Below are 25329 nucleotides of genomic sequence, written 5' to 3'. Positions count from 1 at the left end.
ATTTACAGTAAAATCGTTTTTTACTGTGATGTGGAAACAAAACCAGCAACAGAGCAATGAGCTGGTCTGCCTTTCTGTCTTACTATCTGTCTGTCTGTCCGTCAGACTTCATGTTGGCTTGCCTCCTCTGAAATCCCTCTGCATATCAATGACTTCATGTCAAAACAAGCCCCAAATCCTCCGCTCTGCTGTGTGTGCGTGAATGAGTGAAAGTAAGAAGGAAAAGAAAATCTTGCAAGGGTTTGCGCACACATCTGTGAAGAGAACATAGAAAGAGACTGCATGTATGTGTATGTGTGTGTGTGTTCAAGTATTTGTGCATATCTGTGAGCCTGACTGACTGTCTGTAAGCCTCTTTACATAGACCGGAGGTTAAAAGTCCAGTGTTTCTCACTGATCATATTCCTGGCAGGCTGGTCAAGTGCAGAGAGAGCTGCCGGTCAAAGAAGAAGAAGAAAAATGAAAGTATGTCTGTGTGTGTGTGTGTGTGTGTGTGTGTGTGTGTGTGTGTGTGTGTGTGTGTGTGTGTGTGTGTGTGTGTGTGTGTGTGTGTGTGTGTGTGTGTGTGTGTGTGTCTGGGTGAACTTGAGATATTTCAACATCTCAGTACCTGCTCTGTGAATTTTATATCTTCTGGCAAAGCAAGAAACATAGATAGATCAAGCTAAAGGAGGAGGCAGAAACCTGAAAAAGCCCAAAGCTGTGTTAGACTGCTGACAGTCTATAGCCAGTCAATGCTGCTCACTGACAGCATTAAATGCAGTGAGAGACAACTGTTTCACTTTCAAAAGACTATTACATCCAAATGTTTAAATGTGATGATGTGCACTCCTCACACCTATATATTCTTCTATGTAGCTATGACACAACCACCTCGACATATCATCAACACATTTTATGATATCTTACGAAAAGAAAAACAACCTGTATTCCTTCATAGCTGTCTGCATATAACCCATTATAAGTAAGCCTACTTTATCATATCCTACCACAAAGCATTCGTTGAATAAAAACAAATAAATAGTATGTATATGTTTGAAAAGTTTTCGTAAAGTCGGGCTATGTTGCCATGGTTACATTTAGTGTAATGTCAAAAGGCTGCATGCATATCAGCTCTGTGACATCAAACTAATTAAGATACAGTCATTTTTTGTTACAGTAATTTCAAATGTGCCATGAGATCAGGCTTATTACCCACCACGAATACAACAAGAATGTCTGAAAGATTACATGTTCCCATTAAAAATACCACTCTTGCGTTTTCTGGGGGGTTACACATGCTTACACATCACCATATGTTCTCCATTAAGAGAATACTGAAAACCGGAAATAATTATCTGCAAGTCATTGTGCAATTAGTGGTATTGTGTTTGTGTTGTGCTCACTCTTGTATTTTCCTTTTATAGTAATAAATATAATAAATGCAACTTTATGTTTTATTATTGTTGTGTGCCTGTACTGAATGTGAAAAATCAACTATGCAATTATCATTATTTGCCATTCAGTCCTTTTTACAGCTTCGCCTCTACTGATTAATGCTCCACTGATGGTTTGCAGGGGTCAGCAATTAGTTTCAACAATGCACCAGATTTCTTCATTACTGTGGTGAAAACATGTTTTATACTGTATGTTTTTGTTTGTATAAAACAGGTGAAGTGTTGTATCTGAGAGCAGGTGTCATAATATTTAAAAGTACTGTTATATTATCGACAAAAATCTGTTATGGTCAGATCAGACAAATTATGTTACACACCTGAATAAGACGTTTCAACCTCATATTTATTTACATGAGCCTTGTGTTTTTCATCTACTGGGAATTTAGGGAAGAGTCATGTAAAAGATTATAGATGTAATCTGTAAAAGAGTAAACTTAAACTTTCATAAGGTGACCATATATTTTTGTTGGAGGGTTAGATTTGGCCCACAGCTGCTGTTTGCCTACCACTGGTCTTTTATAGTATATACATTTATGGGCATATAACATAAACAACACTAGTAGATGGCAAATAGGAGCCCGTGGGCCAAATCTGGCCTTCCAACAACGTATATTACATACTATCATGTTACTGTATAAACCTTAATGTGCAGGCAGTGCAGTGGTTAAAACCGTCACCTCGCAGCAAGAGGGTGCTGAGCTCAAACCCACCGGCTGTCTGGGGCGTTTCTGTGTGGAGTTTGCATGTTCTCCATGTGCCTTTGTGGGTTTTCTCTGGGTCCTCCAGCTTCCTCCCACAGACCAAAAACATGCAGTTTAAGTTAATTGGTGACTCTAAATTGCCTGTAGGTATGAATGGTTGTCTGTCTCTGCACTATATGCTGAAACGTCCTGAGATTGACTCCAGCTCCCCTGCAACCCTCAACAAAATGGATGGATGAACGTTTATGTGCGTGTATTAACATGTTGCATCTTTAATCATTTTAATCCAACTGATTTCACAGCAACAACCAGCCAGATGCCTCTGTGCCGAGGGCGTTTCAGGTCAGCTGCAGCGCTCAGATCGGCCACTGTGCGGCGCTGTTGGAAACAATCAAGCTTAAAACACAAACCTCTCCGGCTTTGAAGACAGGAAACTGCCTTTGTTGACTCGGCTGTTGAAGAAGAGCAAGATGTCTTCCCTGGACGTAGATGATTTCATTCAGCAAAATAGAGTTCTTGCCGACCAAGTAGAAAAGTTTCGAGGCTACTGGGAGAGTGACAAACACTGGAAACCGAGGAGAGAGTTCGTCCTGCGGAACATAAATGACTATGAGTTTCAGCAGCTGGACCAGCTGCTCTCTCTCTCCATGGTCTGGGCCAACAATGTCTTCCTCGGCTGTCGGTACGTAAACACATGTGTTCAGGACCACCACACCGCACTGCAAGTCTATACATTAGTAAGTTTACTCAATATAACATATTTCACAGAGCAAGGTCACAAGATGTTTCACCAGAGTAACACTGTTAGAGATAATACAAACAGTTAAAAAAGCAAACAAAAATAAAACACCTGCAACAAAACACTGTAAAAACACGCAAAATTACAAACAATACAGTCGAGATGAAATGAAAAATGTCCTTTTAACCTTTTTATATTACATCCCCGTTCATCTTGTGCACCTATTTAACAATATATGCAAAAGAAACCCAAAACAATAAACAAAACATTTCTTTGTGTTCTAATAGCAAAATCCACAAACAATGAAATGAAATACACATTCAGGCACATCACACATACAGTTTATGCAGTTCACAGATCAGTCACATATAGGAGAGAATAAAGAATATGACATAATAAATTACATATAAAGATAATAAAAATATAAATTAAGTACATAAATACATAATTAAAATAGAAAAAAGGGGGTTCATATTTATTTTAAGTGAGAGGTTTCAGGGAACAGTGTTTCATAGAGGTTTATTAATTTATTGCTCTTTAAATTATTACTAGTGATTTTTTTATCAGGCGTTCAATTCTAGGTGTTTTTGAATATTTCTGTTTATGAATAACACAATTGGCATAAAGAATAACAAAATTAGAGATACATATTCTGCAGGATTATTCTCTTAAGTTAAAGTAGCAGAACAAAGTCCAGTTCTGTTTTCTACCTGTATAACAGAATATGACGTGTGCCCTACGTAGGCTTGAACCAACCAGTAATGTCATGACATCCACCCATCAATCAATCTTCAACAGAGCTGAGATTCATTATGGCACTCCCACGTTTCACCTCCCAAATTCATGTCTTGCCTTTCTACCCGGTTTCATCAAATATTGTAGATATTTCTAACATAAGCCTGTACAGCTGAAGAAAGGGACTCAATACACTATGCAACCATACCATCTGAAGCAATGAGAAGAACCTCAGTCTTATCTGCCTTTAGCTATAAAAAGAGTGTCATCCAGTCCACTATCATGCCTCTGATGGAAACCAAATCAGATGGAAAATTATCTGAATTTATTTTCAATTTTGCGTGCCGTCATGTCAGCAGTGAGCTGTTTGGCAACAACTTTTTTTGAGATAAAGGCAGTTTGATAATGGCCTGTAGATTTGTTTCTCAGTTTCTGAAGATGGAGATGATAAACAGCTTCCTGAGTCTACAATCATTATGACAGTAATGACTTTAATTGAGGCATTTAAGTTTGATACATTTACCATCTAATTAGTTAGCCCTCACCAATGAAGCCCTTTCTCCTCTAAAAGTGAGAAATATTGTTTTGAATTACTTCTTAAAAAAAATCATGAATCTCCACTTTGGGTGGATTAAAAAAAAAAGTCTCTTCATCTCATGCTTATGTCATAACTCGTCACTAGTGTTGCCACATCTCACGAGAGAAACAAGCCCAAAAGAAGCTACCACAGTGAAAGAGAGGAAGGGGTCTTCTAATCCACCACACCACTTTGTTTATTAGAAATCACAGATGAATTAAAGGATGCTAAATAAAAGTGTGTCACAGTATTGACATGACGTTTGTCGTCTGTGATGGCAGGTATAGCACAGAGCTCCTGGACAAAGTGAAAGAAATGGCAGAAGGCGTCGTGGTGGAGGACGCACCGGTCTTCAAGACAAGAGATGAGATCATGAAAAAGCAACAGGTATATTGACACACACACACACACACACACACACACACACACACACACACACACACACACACACACACACACAGAGTCATAAAATACTGTTTCTGTTAACATATGTTGAGATAATTCTTGATGTATTCCTCTCTTACATCACAGGGTCGATGACCGGCTCGGGCAAATCGTCTCTTCTGGTTTTTATCTGATCAGTGACTGAAGACTGGAGGGATTTGAACATACAGGCTGTGCTTGTACCAAAGCTGTACACATTTGTATGGTTTATTACTATCCTACATATATGATGAGAGTGCAAACAGCAAAATGTTTTCTTTAAAAAAAAATCAAAAGCAGGATGAACAGTATTTTTAGGTTTTTATTTGTATAACCATGACGTCGCAAGAAGCAGTTGGCAGTGTGGCCATTTTTACGCATGATTGTTTTGCTTTTTTTTAAGTGTACTCATTGTTTTTAGTGTTTTTTTTAAATAAATTCAGATCAAAGATGTCACTGGATCTTGACCTAATATTTGATGCAGAATAAAGGACTTGTGTTTTCTTCCTGTGAGATTGTCATTTTCCTTATTTCTTTTAAAAACAACGTGAAAAACAATTCATTGTAATTCTGTGCCGTTTCAGATTTTCTGTGAGTGGATAAACAATGAAGGGCGTAACTGCTTCTGTTGTCGCTGCTTCACAATTCTCAGACAAACAGTAGCAGCTGTGGGGGGAAAACTGGGCTACTGTTTCCAAAAAGAGGTGACATAAATGGAACATGAACACTTGTTATTGAGTTGTTTCTTTACCTTATATAAACTTAATTAGTGTACCATTTGAACAAGCAAAGTGATGCTGTCAAAAAGCAGGAAAATAGTGATAAATAAAATATAATTTTAGTGGGAGGGCAAAGCTGAACAAGTAAAACAAAAAAAGCAAGACCTGTCTCAAAGTCTGAAAAATGTGTTTTATTATGTTTATACAGCATATTGTTATAAGTATACACTTTTTTTTTTTTTAATTCACAAAATGTTGTAACATATCCCTTCTGCTTATTAGGTGAAATAAATCACTAGTCACAATATGACTTACTGTCTCAGAAAAGAACTGTGTTTGATGATGACTGTCTTCCATTGATTATTTAGCTGTAGTTGGGCAGCGTTAAGTCATAAATGTATACTCAAGTGGTCTTTTAACTGGGCATCACATAGATAAAATAAAAAGACAAACGCAGGTATGAAAACAACCTCGGCCTTTGGGAAAACAGTTGATGTCGTGCAGCCTGCATTGGAGTGTGGCTTTCTCTGCAGCAGTCTGCTGTCATTCCTATTTTAACTGCTGTCATTTACAGCTGAGAACAGTGACTGCCTTTATTCTCTGCTTCTTTTATTAATTTAGATGTCAGCTGTGTCATTTTAAGAGAAGGCTCAAAAGCGCCGACAGCATCTTTCATGCCGTCGCACGTCACAGAGCAACAGAGACTTTTGCTTCCTGTGATGGGCGGGAGAGAAAAGCATGTGGGTGTGAGCCTACGATGAGCTGTCAGGAGAGCGAGAGAGGGAGCTGAGAACTGTTACTTGTTCTTAAATGCTGTGTTTAAGTTATTTATTCATATTTAATTATGAACTGTGACAAGTAATAAAATCTTTATTATAGAAAATGAGCAGAATATAAACAGCATTATGTTCTGTAAAACAAAATAATAAGGCAGATTTATTACTAAAGCAGAACATGATGCTTGAGTATACTCAAATTCTAGGTTGTTTTTTTTTTTTTTACCAACTTCATGCTGATTGTAATTGTCTTTAAAGCTGAATTACAGAAAATGTAATGATTGAAAAGAATACAGTATTTCCTCAGTTCAGCCGGGGGATTCCCAGAGCCTTTTCCAAACAACCCTGCTCCCCACTTATGGATTCACAGTCCGAGCTTATCCTGTTCCCTCCTGGTGTAATACCTGCTTTCTAACATCATTTTCTACCTTGGAGCAGAAATGATTAAAGTAAAAAAAGCTCAGAGCCAGCTTGCCAGGGAGCCATGATTCATAAGTGCAAGGGAGACTTGGCGCTGTTTCAGCCTGTGACGTCTGCAAGCCTAAAATTACAGTGTCTCTTAAAATAACAGATATGTTGCAACAGATCAGGTATAGTTCTATATCAGCTGTATGTGTGGAACATTCAACTAAACAATAAGGATGTTTTCTGGGTTGTTAATCTTCCATGACTTTCAAAATTCACTGATTTGGTCATCAACCTGCCCTTTTTCCAAACAGCCTAGTTGTATGCACACCAGCAGACAAAAAAAAAAGAAAGAAAGAAAGAAAAAAAAAGAAAAAAAATGTACAAAGGAAAAAGTAAAACTCAAACACTAACAGCATCAATCCAACCAAACAACAAAGATATATTACAAATTCTGTTAGCAATAACTTATTTCACATCATGCAATAAAAAAAGTAAAATTAAGGACAAGAAACACAAATAGAAGATTGATTTCCCCTCCCTCGATTTCCTCAAAAATGTATTGGCAAGCAAGTTAACTTCCATTGTGGTTTGGTTGTTCTCTTTTTTTTTTTCAGGGTGGCACTTGAGTTCTTCTGATATAGTTGCTGTTTTTTTCTTTTCTTGATGAGGTAAAAATGAGAGACTGGAGTACTGGGATGATGAAGAGAGGGTGATAGAGAGGAAGGAGTAGAGAGCGAGAGAGGAGCTCAGACGTCCACCCAGCTCTGCTCCACGATGGCCGTCACCCTCTTCTCGTACTCCCTCTTGTTTTCCTGATAGAGCTGTGCGGCCTGACTGTTGGCCGGGCTGTTGGGATTTGGCTCGTCCAGCAACGACTGTGGAGGAAAGAAAAGGGGGAAAAAAAGTGATGAAAATATATATCTTCTATTTTCCAGCATGGAACAACCAGGACAGATTTCTCTGAATGAGGTGAAGTATTGAAAATGTACTTGTATGCAATGATCTGACATCTTTTCCCCACCTTGGGTTTCTTAAAAAAGAACAGAAAACTGGTATTGCAGCTTGAGTTTGTTTTGAATTTACAAATAAATCATAGCTCATATCATTCTCAAGATCTACGCTGCATTTTATTATCTGGGTATTAGATTTTTAACCATCCAATGTGGATTGTTAGAAAAGAGTTTAATTTACATCCCATCACCCATATTTTGTCAGATTTTATTTTAACTTTAATTTAATCTGGACAACCTCATAGTGTCCTGGCCTTGATAGGCAGAGAGACATGTATCAAAGAACATTGCAATATCAGAATGAAACACTGCAGTTATAAATCATGAATATAATCTCCAATACAAACCTAAAACATTTCATCCTAAAGACAATTTAAGACTCCTAGAAAACAACACAATAACTGTCTAAATTGCAAAATAAAGTGAAATAAAATGAATGAGAGCAATCTAAAACATTTAATGAATGACGTTGATTCTCAAATATACTTAATATATTTCTGGAATCGTTATGTGTTTACATACAACAGATAATATTCCTTGGATTTCAATCAGGCCAATGCATTTATAGATGCCAAGTGGCCCATGTGAACACTGCAGGCGTGCTCTGTGTGAAGGCTCAGACGGATATAACAACCAACCTGGATGGAGGTGAGTATGGACGAGACATCATATGTGGGGCTCCAGCGATTCTGAAGGATGTCTAAACATATACTGCCATCTGCATAAACTGGTAAACAAAGAGACGTGTTAATGCTTCAGACCACAGAGATCAGCATCACAACAGTGTCACTGAGATTCATTTCACTACATTTAATTGAAACTGAGTGTATAAAATATCTTGAAAAGATGCTGACAGAACAGACAGTACAGGTGAATCCAGGGGACAGTTACGATGATTTAAATTTGTACTTGTAGGTCACTAATACGCCGTAAAAAACAACAACTGCCAAACTAAATTTAAAAAGTGTATAACTGGTGGAACCAGCAAATACAAACACACAAAACTACACACTGTCAAAATGAAAAAATTCTACCTTAAGGGTCAAAACTGCAATCGTAGCCAAATGCAAAACTTTGTTTTGGTCAAAAACTCATCATGTTGTCTTATAACCTAATTAAAAAAATGTACTACTGGGCTTGACCTTTTTTTTTAAAGATAAATTTCATGATGGTGAACTGGGAATGGAGAGGGATGGGGAGGAAAGAAGGAAGTTTAAACCTTGAGATAATGTGAGCATGAACTGTGCCAAAAGAGACACAACCAAACTGTAAATTTGGCATGTTTTGTTTATACACCAATAAATGAAAACTGTAGACATCAGTAATGAATATTTCAAAGTTTTAAGAGAAAGAAATTCATGGTTTGAAAGCGTAGACGTGTCTGTATGTATGTGTGTTTGTGTTTGTGTGTGTTTGTGTGTGCGCTTCTTACCATTTGGGTGAAACATTCTGGACACAAACCGAACTGTGGGAGGCTTATTTGGGTACTCCTCTGAAAACTCTATCAGAAGCTTAAACGTTCCTGCACACAAGGATATAGAGGAGAGGAGGGAGGGGGAAAAGGAGGCGGGGTGGGGTGAGGAGGGGGCAGGCAGGATGAACGACAGAGAGAGAAGGAGAGTGTTGAGGGGTGCACACGTGTAATTTTGTGAGGAGAATACAGATGTGAAGGCTTGAGGAGGTCAGAGAAAAGCGAGAGAAACAATTGCGTTACTAAAAATACCACCGGCTCGACTAGGAGGAGAAACTAATCTTTCACCGAGGCAGAGATGTCAACTCTGCAGGCTAAAAGGAGAAAGAAAGGAGGGAGATGACTAACAAGAGAAAACAATAAACCCTGAGTCAGCACTTCTCTTGCCTGACCCAAGTCATAATTACAAGCCAGAAAAAGTGTGTAAGTGTGTGTTTGTGTACGTCTACTCTACTGTACTGTATGTATTTTACTGCAGAACTGCAAGTTTGTGACCAGCTGAATCTAATCAATGATCAGCTCCTTAATTACTGGTATTCATGTCAGCTATTTATTTACAGAAGTGATTAAAACATAACTGCTAGTTGCACAGATTGCACACATTATAACTTGATAAATTATATGTGCATTTCATATCATTTTAGAAGATTATACAAACAGGACACTGGCTCTTTGCCTTCATCACAAATAGATCTGTATTTACCTTAGGGCTGGGCAATATATTGATATTATATTGATATTGTGATATGAGACAAGATATCGTCTTAGATTTTGGATATCGTAATATGTCATCAGAATGGTCTTTTCCTGGTTTTAAAGGCTGCATCACAGTTAAGTATTTACTTTTCTGAACTTACCAGACTGTTCTGTTCTGTACCTTTTACCCTGTTTGTCATTATATGCACATTACTGGTGATTATTTATCAACATTTCATAGTGTAAATATTTTGTGAAAGCATTGACAGTCATCTCTATAATATTGTTGCAATATCGATAGAGGTATTTGGTCTAAAATATCGTGATATTTGATTTTGTCCATATCGCCCAGCCCTAATTTACCTTATTCAAAAATGTCAAATGCCTTGAAAATATTGTGGAGGTATGTATTTGGAGAGTGAAACAGTGTTTAAAGAGCAGATTTGAAGCTTTAATTTGAAGATGTTAAATCCAGATTGGGTGAAAATTGTAGGAGTTGTAGATTATTTAATACTTTTCTTGAGATTGGTTAAATTGCTCAACTCAACATCACTGTATGTATCAAGGCAATGTATTTTTTCTTACATTTTCAAAGAATGTGGATTTTCTCTCTCATCCTCTGCCTCCTGATATAAAAGCGTGCGGTCAAACCGACAGTCCTCTACAGCTGCGATATCAGTGCTGCGTTTGCCAAGCCCACCTTAGAGCAATCCAATCAGATTTGAATTGAGGATTTGATTTAAAGCCGTCTCGTATCGACGCCCCGTCACTCTGAAATACACAACATTACTCGAGCTGAAGGCACTCTGACTGATGTTTCACAGCTCTTTAAACGCAATGTCACTGCAAATCAGCTGTGTTTGAGTAGAGAGACAAAACCTCTGTCCATACTCACAAACTGAACCACAAGTTCATTTAATGAGAGTCAAATTGTTATTATATGGGGAGAAACTCAAAATATTTCAAATGTAGTTTTTTCAAACTTTTTAATACCCCTGGGAAACCTATTTGTAATCATTTTATTAATTACTTTGTTAAAAACATTCATTTAAAAAAGCATGGGGATGCTTTTGAGTGTGTCATTTTGTGTTTAGTAAGACTGATTACTTGTGTTTGTAACCTACTATCTCTTTTGCCATCCATATTTTATATAACACACTGCTCAGAAGGCTGTAAAAGATGGATAGGATAATGAATCTCTACAATAATAACAGAGCAGGAGAAAAGTTCAATCAAATCCAGAGGGGGCTCGGATAAATGTGCTCCCACCGAGCCTGCACGTTACGGACAAGATAAATCAAAATGGAGAACTTACCATCTTCAAATGGTGTTCCCACAGGCCTGTGGAAGACAGAAAAAAACAGAGAAATAAAAATCATTTTCAACTTTCAAACATCCCCGCCGCTACCAGCAAGGCCTCAGCTTGTTGAAAACATCATTACTGTCTATCCTTCAAGGACTCGCTCTACGGAGACACCAAAGTCTTTATTTACTCAGCTCTTCACACTCGCTCAGTCTGTGTAAAAGCAGCCAATTAAAACAGTTGGCTTCATGTTTTGCATTTCTGGCAGCTTCTCCTTTGACTTTGAATTGGATGTGGAACTATTAGCGAGTCTATTTTTACTTTAAACCTGTGTGTTTTGCAACAGGTTTGTTTTTGTTACTCCTTGTTTCTGCTTGATCAGTTCAGTTACTTTTGGCTGCCCAGTTTGTGTTCTTCATGTTTATTTCTTAATTTTTTTTGGTAGACATAAACTCATACTTCTCCATTTTAAAAAGAGCTGGTTCGTTCTTGATTTTTAATGAGTGATCCTTTTAATTTCACAAATCTGAGCAAGTCCAGTTTTAGCTGCTCTGCACCGGCTTCCTGTAACTTTCACAAATGACTTTGAAAAGGTCCTCCTTCTTACATACAAAGCCATTAATGGGCTAGGGCTAAGTTACATGGCTAACTCCTTCGTTAAGCACTTGCCTCCGAAAACACTGCCATCATCTGTTGCTGGTTTATTGTCAAATATGCCCAAAAACTACCGATGATATCAGGGAAGCCAGCTTGCTAAATCTTTTTAAAAGAAAGCTAAAAACTTTCTTCACTAAAGCCTTTAATGATCTTTCTCTGTCATTTTCACCCTGATGCACTACTGCACTTCTTTAAAAATGTTGTATTTTACTTGATTTTATATTTATTTTAATTATTCTATGCTTTGCCACTTTTACTATGTACTATTTTAAAATCATTTCTATTTTCCCTTTTATATTGAATCAATGTTTTGGGTTTTGGTCTTTTTTTTAAACATTGCTTTATACTACTCTTAGGCCCTTTTAAATGTGACACATTTGGTGTATGTATTTTCTTTTGTTGTAAAGCACTTAGAGCTGCATTTCTTGTATAAAAAGGTGCAATACAAATAAAAGTTATTATTTTTACTATGGTTGAGTCGTTATCTTTACTTCTCCTTCCCTGACCCATCAACTCCAACCCTAACAGTGTCTCCCCACACATCCTGCCATCACCCGCTGCTGATTTGACCAGACTTGCTCTGTGCCGCAATCAGAAATATATATATATTTTTTTTTCAATATAAAAGGAGCAGGAGAGCAAAATGCAGTGGGTGCTGAGGGAATCTGTGCATCACAATGGCAGAGGTACAGTAAAGACAGCAGGGCGGAGTTGGATTTAGAGCATGACTCACCCAAAAATAACAGCGTTCCAAAGCATGATGTTGTTCTCTGACGGCGCTCCGCTCACTCCAGTAGGAGGGTCTTCTTGAAGTCTAGGATGAGACGGAGAGGAAAAGGGACATGAGGGAGAAGAGGGGCAAGGAGAAGCAAGGACAGACAATAAAAAGAGAAAAGGAAAAAGAGACATGCAGAAAAGAAAGATAGCAGTAAATAAGGCAGAGATGGATAGAAAAACAGCAAGAAAAAGGGAGGCAAAAGACAGAAAAACAGGGGCCAAAAAAGATGAAGGTGGCATGGGAAAAAGGAAAAAGGAGACACAGGGGAGAGAGAAAGGCAGTAAAAAAAAAAGGCAAGGATGGGAGAGAGCGTGAGGATTTTAATTAACACCTTGACTGCAGGATAATTATCAGTCATAACACGAACTGCGGTATCAACATGACTTCAGTAGACGGCCGGGCTCGCAGGATCAACTGCACACTGCCCATCCCGCTGTCATATGTCAGTTTACATAAGATACACCATTAACACTCATCTCAAGCACTACTGTACTGTGACTGTATCGCCAGTGAGCATCTATAAAGCCTTCAGGATTTGAACCTGAGAGCCACAGAGCTGCACAAGTCGCCCTTCACCTCAAATAACTTCTGACAAAATGTGGTCATGGTCGAGCTGTACATGTTTGTTTTGTTGCTGTATCTATTGCTGTCCATTTCTGATCTATATGATTTCTGGGAACTCAGTGTCTGTAATTTCTTTAGCAGGAAAGACTATGTGGTGCAGAGGAAGTGATGTGTCTCACATCTGCAGCAGCAGCAACAATACTGGTGTGCTTGGATTACACAGAGGAACTGAGTGGCTAGCAAGAAATATCCCTTACTGTAAAGAAACATGAAATTCAAAGAAGTAATGTTCAGTATGTTGATTCACAGAAAATTACTCTTCATTTTCTTAATCGACTACATGGCTAATCCATTAAATAAAACATCTTTTCAGGCGTACTTAAAAAGCTAAATAGATGCTACTGTTTCAAATGAGAGCTGCAACTAAATTGTATTTTCATTATTGATTAATCTGTTGATTATTTTCTTGATTAACCAATTAGTTGTCCAATCTATAAAATGACAAAATAGTGAAATATGGTCGATAGCTGTTTCCCAAAGCCCAGGATGACACCTAAAATGTCTTTTTATTCTGACCAAAAGTCCACAACCCAAATATACAATATAATAATATACAGTTTACTAGCATAAAAGGACTGAAAAAAACATAAAACATTCCCATTTAAGAAGCTGGAGAAGTTTGGTAGTTTTTCTTAAAATGTGACTCAGAAAAATGAATAAATCAAAATAGTTGGTGATTAATTTGAAATCATTGTTACATACATACCTAAGATTTTCCATTTTACATGATATACAAGAACATTCTGGGCTATCATGTATGAAGATGTCACTTTGGGCTCTTAGAACTTTTTCTGAGCTTTTATCTTTATTTTTTTTTACAGCCCAGAATCATAATATCTTAATTAATCATTAATGGGAGGTATCATTAATGGATACCTTTATCACAACTTGCAGCTCCACAAAGAAACCTGCCAAAAGCTGTTTGATAGGTGATCTCTGCAAAGTACAGTACAAAGATGCCACAGCAACAACTGCCTAGCAACAAAGGACGTCAACAAATCAAAACCCACATACATGTCGCACGTCAACATTTTAAAATACGTTTCCGACGACAGCCACCAGTTTGTTCAATTTCTGATCAGTGGGAGATAATACGCAGGTTTCCAGTCGACCGGCCCACGTGACAAATAAAAGCAGTGTAGCTGAAATGAGCCTCACACTTCAAAGTGGGACTGTCGGGTCCCTTATTGTGCCACGGTCAAGGTCTGGCATCAAAATCACCTAAAGCATGTAGGCCAAGTTCAGGATCACAACCCCAACAGACTATTTAGACGTACAATCGTATAAAAGCTGGTTTAATAAGAGCTTACAGCTACAAAACAAGGTAGGCTGATTTGTGCGTCTGTGTGTGGATCCATGTCTAAGTCCCAAGCTGCATACAGACCCGCTGCAATTAACCTCATTTACTGTAATCTGCCTGAGCTCTTTGCTGGTAAAGGACCGCTTCACTGAACCTCCCATCTAGTAGATACACTAATAGTTACTTCATTTTTACTGGTAAACTGGGGATAACTGACCAGTTTGCGGACAGCAGATTTGGGGAACTGGTCGTTGTGTCTAATTGGTTTATTTGGTATAAATTTAAAAGATTACACCATTAGTTGATTAATCAATAAGTCAATTAGCAGAACAACAATATAATTGTTGTACCAGTCTTTTAAAAATGATGATGCTTCTTTTTCTCTATTTAATATCGTTCTAAAGTGAATATTTTGGGGGATTTTTTAAGCTTTTGGTCAGACAAAACAAGACATTTGAGGACATAAATTTGGACTGAAACTGACATTTTACAGGCCAAACAACTAAATAAATGATGAATATAATTGGCATTATAATATATGATGAAAATAACTGTTAATGTGGTCAAGGAAACCTTACACACCATGCAATCAGTTCTGTGACGCAACTTACTCTCATTTCACTAAAAGAAATTCTCATTTAGTGAAATCGAACATCCAAGTTTACACAATGACAGGCAAACAAACTGTGGAAAATGTGGGGAAAAAACTAATAAAAGATTAGATAAAATGTTAAAATATCTCATTATCATACCAAAATGGTTGATAAAAGAAACTGCAGGTATTGACGAATAAGGCGATGCTTGTGTGTTTTTACAACTTCAAAAAATTATTTTGAAAAAAGGAGGGAGAAGAAAGTGATTGTTTATCGAGAATAATCTGTGGAAATTACAAAAAAGATGAAGTTCGTCAACAGTTCAACAAAACCAAAAAAAAAATTAGTGCTGCACTTCAAACCCCCGAGTGTCACTTCACATCTAAAAAAAAATACTGCTAACAAAACATCACACAACTGGTGCTGCTGTTATAACAATCACACGGCTCCGTTTCGAGACATTGCACAAATAATTTGACTTACAGATCAAACGAGAGAGGTGAGGCAATATCAAGCTAGGCTGCATTCAATCAGCCAGCCTTGGCGTGGACACGTCAGGTTGATCCAGGAATTTGCCATTGTTTCCCCCCCCCCCCCCTGCCTCAGTGTGTTACAGTTTACCACCTGGGGACCTGGGGACCAGCAGAGTAGGGTTACACTGACACCTTATCCCCCCCCTCCTGCTTCAACGGCTGTTCTCAGCAGAATAGCTTACCATCTTTCTTTTTTTTCTTTTTAACTGACCGGTGAATGTGTATGTGTTTGTTTGTGTGTGTTAGTCACATACATACACACACACACGCGCAGTAGGATACCATATGGAGTACAACAACAGATTGGGGGTAGCAGGTAGTACAAGGTGTGATTCTCCCATCAGGAATGAACCTAAACATGCTCTTCACAGCAGGAGTTTTGAAGATAACCATATATGAAGATGAAGAAACATTAAGATTGATTAAATATATACTGGATTAAAAAGGATGCACACATCCTAAATATTAAGGTGGACCTCTTACACACACACACATATATATATAGAGACACACTGGGAGTTGTGCAACACCTGCAAGCCACGTTGCTGTCAGGGGGAAGTATAGAAACCATAATGTTAGCAGGCTGGTGACATTTGGTGCCTTTTTGTTTTCTTAGCAGCAGGAATTAAAACCCCACAACTTGCACAGACTGCCTTGAGTAGTTTAGATGAAACCTATTGTGTTTAGTTTCTAATCAGGAGAAGAAAGAATGGCTTTAATGAATTGTTCTGAAGTCTTTTGATCAGCCCACCTCAGGTAACCTCAGCTAGCTGAAGTTACACGAAACTACAATAGCATAGAAACTAGCCAGAGAGGAGAAAAGGCAGAAAGACTAAAAAAAACCTAACGCTATCCCTGCACACAACAAGACAGCCTTATTCAGATATCGTGTAGTAACATTTAAAAACATCAAACTGTGCAATGTCAAGCTTATAGACATCAGCTGCAGAGACAGAAACGTGTAAATTGACGTTTGTTTTGCTCCAGTCTGTCTTTATGTATATATATTCAGTTTCTTTTGCAGCTAAAAGCTAAAAGCTAAGCTACCGACAGGCTTCATCGGCTAGCGCTGCAGCTAACACTTAGCTACACACACAAACACAGGAGATGACCGTACCTTTTAAAATCTCTCATAAGCCGTCTCCTCGCCGGGGTCGACATTATTCAAAATGGAGGAGGGGGGGTTGGTTTGTTTTTCCTTTTCTGTCTTTAAAAAAACCTAAATCAGGATCATAAACCCTTAAAAAACGATCCGAAACCAAATCCGGTGTTTCTTCCGCCTGTGTGAGTCCCTTTTCTTCTTCTATCAAAACAACTGGCTAGCTCGCTATTTATGGTGACGTTGGTTGCTTACAGGGCTGCCAGCAGAGGTACAGCCCCTTTATGCCACAGACAGGATGTCGATGTTGAACATGTTAATCCAAAAAAAAAAAAAGCCAACTGTATTTCTGTTGGTATGCATGACAAACATTTTAACTTTGTTTAACCTTTGCACAATAGCTGAATAAAACACCATTGTATATCTTAATCAGAATCAGGTTTTAAGTTGGGTTTTTTTCTACATGCAAGGCTTTGGTCTAATGATGCATTTAACAACACAGTGCGAGGACAAAAGCAGGCAAGTACTGCAAAGTGCAAGAACATAAACTCACAAAATAACAATAGATGTGAAAAAGGGTTTTGTGCAGGATTGTGCAAAATACTGCACAGCTCTATTATTTTGAACAGTCATATGCTATTACATGCTGAAAGTCGAGGTAACCTGCAGTCTGGTGTCATCCCAAAAGCCCTGAATTGATCAAATATGCAGTCATTATAGTTTCTGAAAACCTGTCGTGTAACATTTAATCATAAAGGCTTTACATTGCTTCAATATTCAATCGGAAACTGAAGGTATTTCTGTGATACGTCTAAAGTCATTCTGCTAGTAGCATTGTAACATTCCTCTATATGATGCTCCTTTATGCCACAGACGGGATGTTGATGTTGAACATGTTAATCAAAAACAAAAAGAAACGCTTCCCAGATGAAAGCCAACTATATTTCTATTGGCATCAAGGTATGACAAACCCTTTAACTTTGTTTAACCTTTGCACAATATCAGAATAAAACACCATTGTATCCTAATCGCAGGTCCTTCCTCCCTGCAGCTGTACAATCAGCACTGCTCCCAGTAGATCTCACACGCCTGACCTGAACTATTTGACAAACTGCACTTTTTAATGTACATGACTGTGCAATATTATTATTTCAGGTATATTACTACTTAAGTTCAACTGTGCAATATGTATTTCCCCCCCACTTTAAATCTGTGCAATAACAATATCAAACTCAGGTATATTATCACTCAACACCAATATTACTCTTGTACATAATGTTAATATTACTTTTTATTGATGTAAATTTCCCCATCATGAGACTAATAAAGGAATATCTCATCTTATCTTATCATATCTTATCTTATCTTATCTTATCTTATCTTATCATATCTTATCTTATCTTATCTTATCTTATCTTATCTTATCTTATCTTATCTAATCTCATTTTATCTTATCTTATCTTGTCTTAATCAGACTCAGGTTCATTGCCAAATAGGTTTTTTCACATACAAGGCTTTGGACTGATGATGTATAACACTAAACACGAGGACAAAAGCAGGCAAGTACTGCAAAGTGTAAGAACATAAACTCAAAAAATAACAATAGAAGATATGAAAATGTGTCCAGTTTGGTGCAATACTGCACAGCTCTATTATTTTAAACAGTCATATGCTATTACATGCTGAAAGTCAAGGTAACCTGCAGTCTGCTGTCATCCCAGAAGCCCTGAATTTATAAACTATGCAGTCATTATAGTTTCTGAAAACCTGTTGTGTAAAATTTAATCATAAAGGCTTTACATCGCTACAATATTCAACTGGAAACTGAAGGTATTTCTGTGATACGTTTAAAGTCATGCTGCTAGTATCATTGTAACATTCCTTTATATGATGCTCCTTTATGCAACAGACAGGATTGCATTGCTTCAATATTCAACTGGAAACTGAAGGTATTTCTGTGATATTTCTAAAGTCATGCTGCTAGTATTGTCACATTCCTCTATAAAATGATGCTTAATGGTACATTTTTACATTTCCTATGCCTCGTGGACAGATAAGGAGACATTATGGCGTTATTCCTGGCCTCTGCCAGTGTTTGAAAAACTGCACTTGAACTTGAGAATTTTGTTCCTGCTGAAAATGAAGTAATGTCCAAAAGAATTATGTGATTTTGCTATATTGCTATCAAAAATGTACAAAAATATTATAAAAATTGATATTGGATCCCCATTTTTACCTTTGATTTCCCAAAGAAAATGTTGATAACAATCACACAGGCTCAAACAGAGACTTTCTCTTAGGGGCCACCTGGCCATTTGGGCCCCTAGTCCTGTGCCAAGAAGATCCCATGCCTATAGTATCATTAATATAATTCCTATAGTGGCAAACTGCTTAAAATTGAGTTTATAAAACCGTATCAGCCAATTTTTCCTCTCTACTGTTATTGCTAGTGTGTGATACTGTTCTCATAGGTCTGTGGCACTCAGTAGTTCACTGTGCAGTGCATTTATCACAACATTAATAGTGTTTGTTGCACAGCCCTCCTCCAGTACACCATGCTTTATTTACCTCACCGAACATTTCTATTTTGCCTTTCCTTTTTGGCTATCTTGCTCTGATGAAAGCATCATTCGTGTCATCCATCTCCTGACGTGGGTAGAGGAGACGATGCAACCTGCTATCCACCTACTGTAATACAATCTCCTCATTCTGACTTTTGGAGGGAGGACAGGTGAAAATAAAAATTAATGTGCACCAGTCTAATAATCTACTCAGCTGTAAGTGGTTTACCTTAAATCTACATAATCCATCTGTAGCTAATGCACCTGCTCGCATGGCCCTGCCTGTAAAGTGATTAACAAGTCAGTGAAAATATGGACTGACTTTTAAACAAGAATGATGCACATGCTGCAACCTTTGTATTAAAGGAAAAATGCAACAATTTTTCAGTGACAAGAACTCAAGAGTGAATAACACAATTTAGATGTCAGTTTCAGAATGAGCCTCTTAGAGCGTTTTTCAGTAGCTTTCTATAGCTTGCTGGAAGATATTCAGACAAATCCCTTTTCACTGTCAATCTGTTCCTCCCATTTTGCTCTGACTGACAGCAATCATAAAAAAGACAAGTGAATTATGAATCAGCATGCAGTGTAGGTAGAAGTTTTGTTTTGAGTATTCTCTGCTAAAAAATCTCTCACGCCCCTGTTACTGTCACTACACTGCACTTTCCATCCATACACATAACCTACAGCTAAATGCAACATGTGCTCAGAAGAGTTATAAAATGTATCATGGGAAATGAAATAAATCATTAACTGCTGTTGAAGTGGATGGGAAAAATTTGAGGGAAAATGAGAATCCCAAATAATGGCATCAAAAAAGGAATTGCTGGAATGTGTTGCACTTCACAGAATGATGATGAATAAGTAATAATATTTAATCTGAATAGGAGCACAGTAAGTGAAAAGCCACGGGAAATCATTGCACAGAAATTACATGTCAACAACATTAAAGTGCATTAGAGTACATCACATCTGCAAAACATAAAACAGAATATTCATCTTGCAGTGTTCAAAGCATCAAATATCTTCATCATACTTGAAGATGTTTGATCACAGACCTGTGTGTGTTTGCACAGCAGCCATCCATGAACATTATGAATAACACGAGACAATACAATGATAATATAAGGGCAATACTGCTAATAAAACAGGCCCCATGTAAACTCAACACTCTGTTAGTATGATTATGCCAGCAGTCAGGAAAAAACAGTAAAATATCTGTCTGCCAGTGCTGTTGTAAAGTGTTGTAAATGTGTTTTTAATTGGTTGATTCTTGTTTTTGGTGTTGTTGCATCCCAATTATTTGAGTTTTTATTGCGTGTCCTGTTTCCCTCACAACTTCATGTAATTATTTTCTTTCTTTTTAAAAATCTTTTCTATTGTTACTTATTTATTTCCTCCTCAGCAGCCCTCCTCATCTCTTGTTCTCATACTTACAGTGATGCCTGGGTGTTTTTATTGACCTGCCCGGTGGGTTAAATTCACACTGTGACTTTATAGATCACACTGTTGTTGTAATGAGATTGTTGGCAGTAGCAGTATTGTATATGCATGTTAAGTATCTGGTAAAGTTACCAGAGGCTTTTGTATAACTTCATTGTCTGTTCTCCTCTTTCGGTGTGTGTGTGTGTGTTAGGGGGGGGGGTCCAGCAGACTTTTGGCTGATATTGTCCAAGATCACATGATACAGCTCAATACTGTGAGTCACACTTTGAGTTAGTTCGAGCTCCAGCAGTCTCATTGCAGAGCTTCAGTAAAATCCCACTCAAAGCTCCAGCAAATATAACAGTCTATTTAATCTACTTTAATCATTCTCTTGACCATTTCCCTGGGGCGAGTCCAGATTGCAGCTATCAATAGACCCGAAGCCCTGTTAGCGTTTCACTATTGTGAGAATGTAGGTCACACACACACAAAAGGGCTTGGTCACAAAATCTTTTCTGGCTCCCCCAAGAGCCAGGAATGAAAAGCATGTTCTTTATGTGATGCAAAACACATTTGCATCATCACATGTGGCTATCTGGGCTCTTGGAAGAGGAACCAGGTTTTGTTTAAGAGATTTCAGCACTTGCAAAAACTTGATTTTATTTGCTGGTGAATGGATATTAAATAAGGAAGACTGACGAGGACTGAAAAACTGACAGGTTCAACTTTTTTTTGGGACATATTCTTTTTAATATAGTTTGTTTTAATAATTCTCTGTCTGACTGCTATATGGGGCGACCTCTGTCTGTCTGTCTGTCTGTCTGTCTGTTTGTCTGTCTGTCTGTCTGCCTGCCTGCCTGCCTGTCTGCCTGCCAGGAGCTGGACAAAGGCCTGGATTCAGCCAAAATAGGCAAGAAGAGAGATTCACTGTTGAGCAGGTGCTTTTAATAGACAGAGCACAGAAATAGTGCTAAGAGAGAATGTTTCTTTTGATATATCCCTCTGATAATATACCAACAAATACTGTATATTTTAAAACAGGGGTTATAATAGTGTATGAACTGTTAAATGCTTTAACAACAGGCTTATTACTTATGCTTCCTCTTTATTGTGTTTAGCAGATTGGAAAATGTTCATCATATTGAAAATCATTATTTATTTTGTGCATTAATAACTTTAAATACATAATAAATAAATATCACTGCAATACTTCATACTTGAAGTTAAGTGTAACCTATCTTTTTCTAGCCTAAAACGGCTTTAGAGAGAAAACCTATAGGGTATAATATAGTGTATAATAGTGAGGAACTTGGTGCAAAATTAAAATAGCCTTGTGAAGCTACTATATTTTCTACCCAATGATATGTAACATTTCAATCTTTTGGGCCCTGAAACAGAAATACTTGTCAACCCTACGTAATAGAAGTTATTAGTGATTTTCAAGCTCTGTTATGATGTTTTTCTTCAATTATTGCTACGGTACCTTAACATGGTCTGTGGATTTTAAATGTATGTTGTTTAAATGTTGTTAAATGCTGGGTGTAACTTTTATTTATGCAGTCAAATGTTGCGTTCCCTATATCTGAACAATTGTAGTCCTAAAGCAGTGTTTCTACTGGAATTCAAGAATTGGTTGAATCTTAGTATGTCTTGAATTGTTTCCTACCCTTTCTCTGCCCTATGTTCTGTGAATATAGAGATCACTCAGGGTTTTTACCTCACTCATCAGTCTCGCTCTAATGACCCATTTTTCTCCACAGAAACCTGCTGGCGGCGGCTCCAGTCTGAGTGTTAAGGCGGGACTGGTATGGAGCCATTAACCTGTACAGCAGCCGTCAGCCCTAATGAGGAGTGAAGCTTTAAGATGGTACAAGTTAATTGTCTCATTAGAGCTGCAATGTCTCTACATCTGCATGGGTGATCATGGTGATTAAATTACAGCAGCAGAACGGGCGAGTGTTGGGGCAGCCAGTCAAGCCTGCGGCCCATCAGAGCATCTCGGTTGTGTTTTAGGATCTGTGAAGGGCACTGGTGCTTTCAGTGGTGGTGACGAAGTTTAAATTGATCAAAATGATGCCCTTTTTTGATCTGCACAATTTTAATATACAGAATCCTCTTATAAGATGACCTGAGGATGACTATGTTCACAACAGACTATATGTTATGTGATATTATGAAGTTCTTTATGCTTAACTGTCTCCTTAGTTTCTGCTTTATGCTATTCTTTGGCTTTGATGATGGCAGTCAGTTGGTCAATCGGCTACTTTGGTCCAGGCTGAAATATCTCAACAGATATCGGATGGATAGCCATGAAGATTTCCACAAACATTCATTGTACCAGGAGGATATGCTAAATTAAGCTGCTGAACATGGTAAATATCATCAGCCAAACATCAACATTGTCATCCATTTAGCTAAAAGCACTGCTGTGCAGCCTCACAGAGTCGCTAATGTGGCTGTAGACTTTTGGTTTTGTTATTATGTTCTTTATCTTGGTCTTGCTAGGTCTCTTAGTTTCTGTGATCTAGCATAAAACATTGTGTTCCATGAAGGAACACAGGAAAAGAGATAAGAATTGAATATGGTCTATGGTCAAAGAAATTATGTACAAGCTTCTTTTTTAGACACTGCAACAAAATTGATAATGACTTTGCCCTGCTGTAACAAGTGAATCTGTTCAATCTCATGGTGAGAGACGCATATAGTCCTTTTTCACAGAAGACATTTTGACACGTGTCAGTAGGAAAACATGAAAAATAAAAGTAATGATATCTGAATTCCATTGAGTTGCTCCAGTTTCATCGTCCTGGTATTGTGCTGGCTCACTGTCACATTGTCATGGCTTATACTGGGAAACCTGAAAAGAAAGAGAAGTTGTTGTTATCAGTAACCTGTGCTTTTGCTGCTACAAGTCACAAGTAAGCTGTTTTATGCAGCACATCCTGATAATACAAAAAAACAGTAAAGGTCTAAAATTCAGCTGTCAAATAACAACCTATAAGCTTAGTTACATTTACGCCATCTAGTGACCATAGTAAGAATAACCAGAGGAGCGTAATATGCTGTTTTCCAAAGCTGTTACAAATCACTGTTAAAAAATAATTTTATATTTTATGGAATGAAAAGTCTGTGGTCTGGTTAGGCTTAGGCAAAAATTATCTTATCATGTAACCTAATATTAATATCACCTGAACACTTCTCATAATTACTACAACTGGATAGATAGCATAAACATAACTACAGGAAGTTTTTCAAAGATATGTTTTTTTTAAATTTAATTATTTATTTTTTTAACTGACTTCATCCTTTTAAACAAAGCATTGGTGAAGAAAACATACTGACAGTTGGAAAAATCAGAAGGAGGGAATGTGGTTGCTCCCTTTTATATATAATTACTGTTTCAAAAGCTTTTCACAGTCTTTACAATTAGGAAACATGTTAAACTTTGAAGATGCACAAAACCGAAATCAAATATTTTCCTGTGGATTATTATGAGTTGTGGTTCATTATTCATTACTGATGCAACACCAGGGCTTTTTGGAGCAATAGGTTCATAAAGTATATATCTTGAAGACCAACCCAGGGTGGCAACAGAGTATCAGAAGCAGAGGATGATATTACATTTTTACTATGCATGAATAAGTTAACTGTTTTTGTAGCAACAGACAACAAATACAAACTGCAGGTTGCACCTTTGTTGCCTTCTGTCCATTTTCTTTCTTGCGAAATCGAGTCTCAATCAATTATTGTTCTCCTCATGAAAAGGAGGTGTTTGTTTTTCTGACTCAGTACCAAGTTATCTGATGGTTTCATTTTCTACAAGGTGGCACTGAGCAGGAGTAAACAAGGCAGAACAAAAAAGAATAAGACAAAACTTTGGAGGCATGTCATATAAAAACAGTTGTTAGTAACCTGCCTGCAAAACTGAAAATCTTTCTTACAGCATCTGATGTGCTGAAATCACTAAATACACAGAGCAAATGTCAGAAGTGGCTGAAATATGCAGGTAAGGACAGGCGACACATATTGGACTTGGTGCTTTGATTCAAAGCTTATTTATGATAATGCGGCCTGAGTAGGAGCACTGAGCTCTAGGTAGTCTGGATATCTGTCTTTTTTATTCAATCATATACTAAATTTGTGCTTTCAGAGCTGTAACCATGGGCTTGGATCTAATTTACCATAAAATAGCCAGTTTCTGAGTGAAATATTCACAGAAAGCCTGAACAATGGCCAGTCTATAATATATTTTTGAAGTAAAGCGGACCAATGCAATACTTCAAAACATATTCAAATTAAGTGCAAAATGACTGACTTAACAATCAAAATATAGCTACTATTATTAGAGGGACTAGCTACTACTAGGTTTTGAGTTACATTAATTAGTATAGAAGTACTTCTTTACTTCTATCCTAGCTCTCAGTTAACAAAACACACAGTATAATTTTGAATATAACTTCATACACTGGTCAGGAAAAGCTTTTTTTCTCTCTCTCTCTCTAACAAAGCATTTTACTCTTGTTTTCCAATGTCTGTGTCTGTTAAAAGTGACAGTAGACTTCCTGTCTGTCTACAGCAGATGGTGCTCAAGATCTCAAATGGTAACAGTAATCTGCTGTTGTCATGGTTTCAGGTATCCTGGAGACACAATACTGGATGCTAATTGGCGGAAAGAGAAAGAGAGAGAGAGATAGAGGTGAGAGCTCCCTCTCTTTCTTTTTGTTTTATGTCTGTATCACTATATTTAGTCTGAGATGTGAAAAAA

At 37.5% G+C, this 25329-nt stretch overlaps 2 protein-coding genes across 2 annotated transcripts; one reads left to right on the top strand and one right to left on the bottom strand.

Moving 5' to 3' along the window:
* The first annotated feature begins 2593 nt into the window (after window positions 1-2593).
* Window positions 2594-7176, top strand: cdkn2aipnl (CDKN2A interacting protein N-terminal like). The gene is made up of 3 exons (XM_062433155.1): window positions 2594-2819; window positions 4470-4575; window positions 4720-7176. Exons 1-3 carry the CDS (start codon window positions 2608-2610, stop codon window positions 4726-4728), a joined length of 327 nt encoding a protein of 108 aa, XP_062289139.1. The 5' UTR covers window positions 2594-2607; the 3' UTR covers window positions 4729-7176.
* Window positions 6186-16768, bottom strand: ube2b (ubiquitin-conjugating enzyme E2B (RAD6 homolog)). Its single transcript, XM_062433154.1, has 6 exons — window positions 16597-16768; window positions 12385-12465; window positions 11007-11032; window positions 8957-9046; window positions 8163-8251; window positions 6186-7389 (listed from the first exon to the last, which is right to left on the bottom strand). Exons 1-6 carry the CDS (start codon window positions 16638-16640, stop codon window positions 7261-7263), a joined length of 459 nt encoding a protein of 152 aa, XP_062289138.1. The 5' UTR covers window positions 16641-16768; the 3' UTR covers window positions 6186-7260.
* Between the last annotated feature and the right edge of the window lie 8561 nt (window positions 16769-25329).

Source organism: Scomber scombrus, chromosome 14 (genome assembly GCF_963691925.1).
Source record: "Scomber scombrus chromosome 14, fScoSco1.1, whole genome shotgun sequence".
Classification (NCBI taxonomy): domain Eukaryota; kingdom Metazoa; phylum Chordata; class Actinopteri; order Scombriformes; family Scombridae; genus Scomber; species Scomber scombrus.
This window is presented reverse-complemented; position numbering and strand designations above follow the sequence as displayed.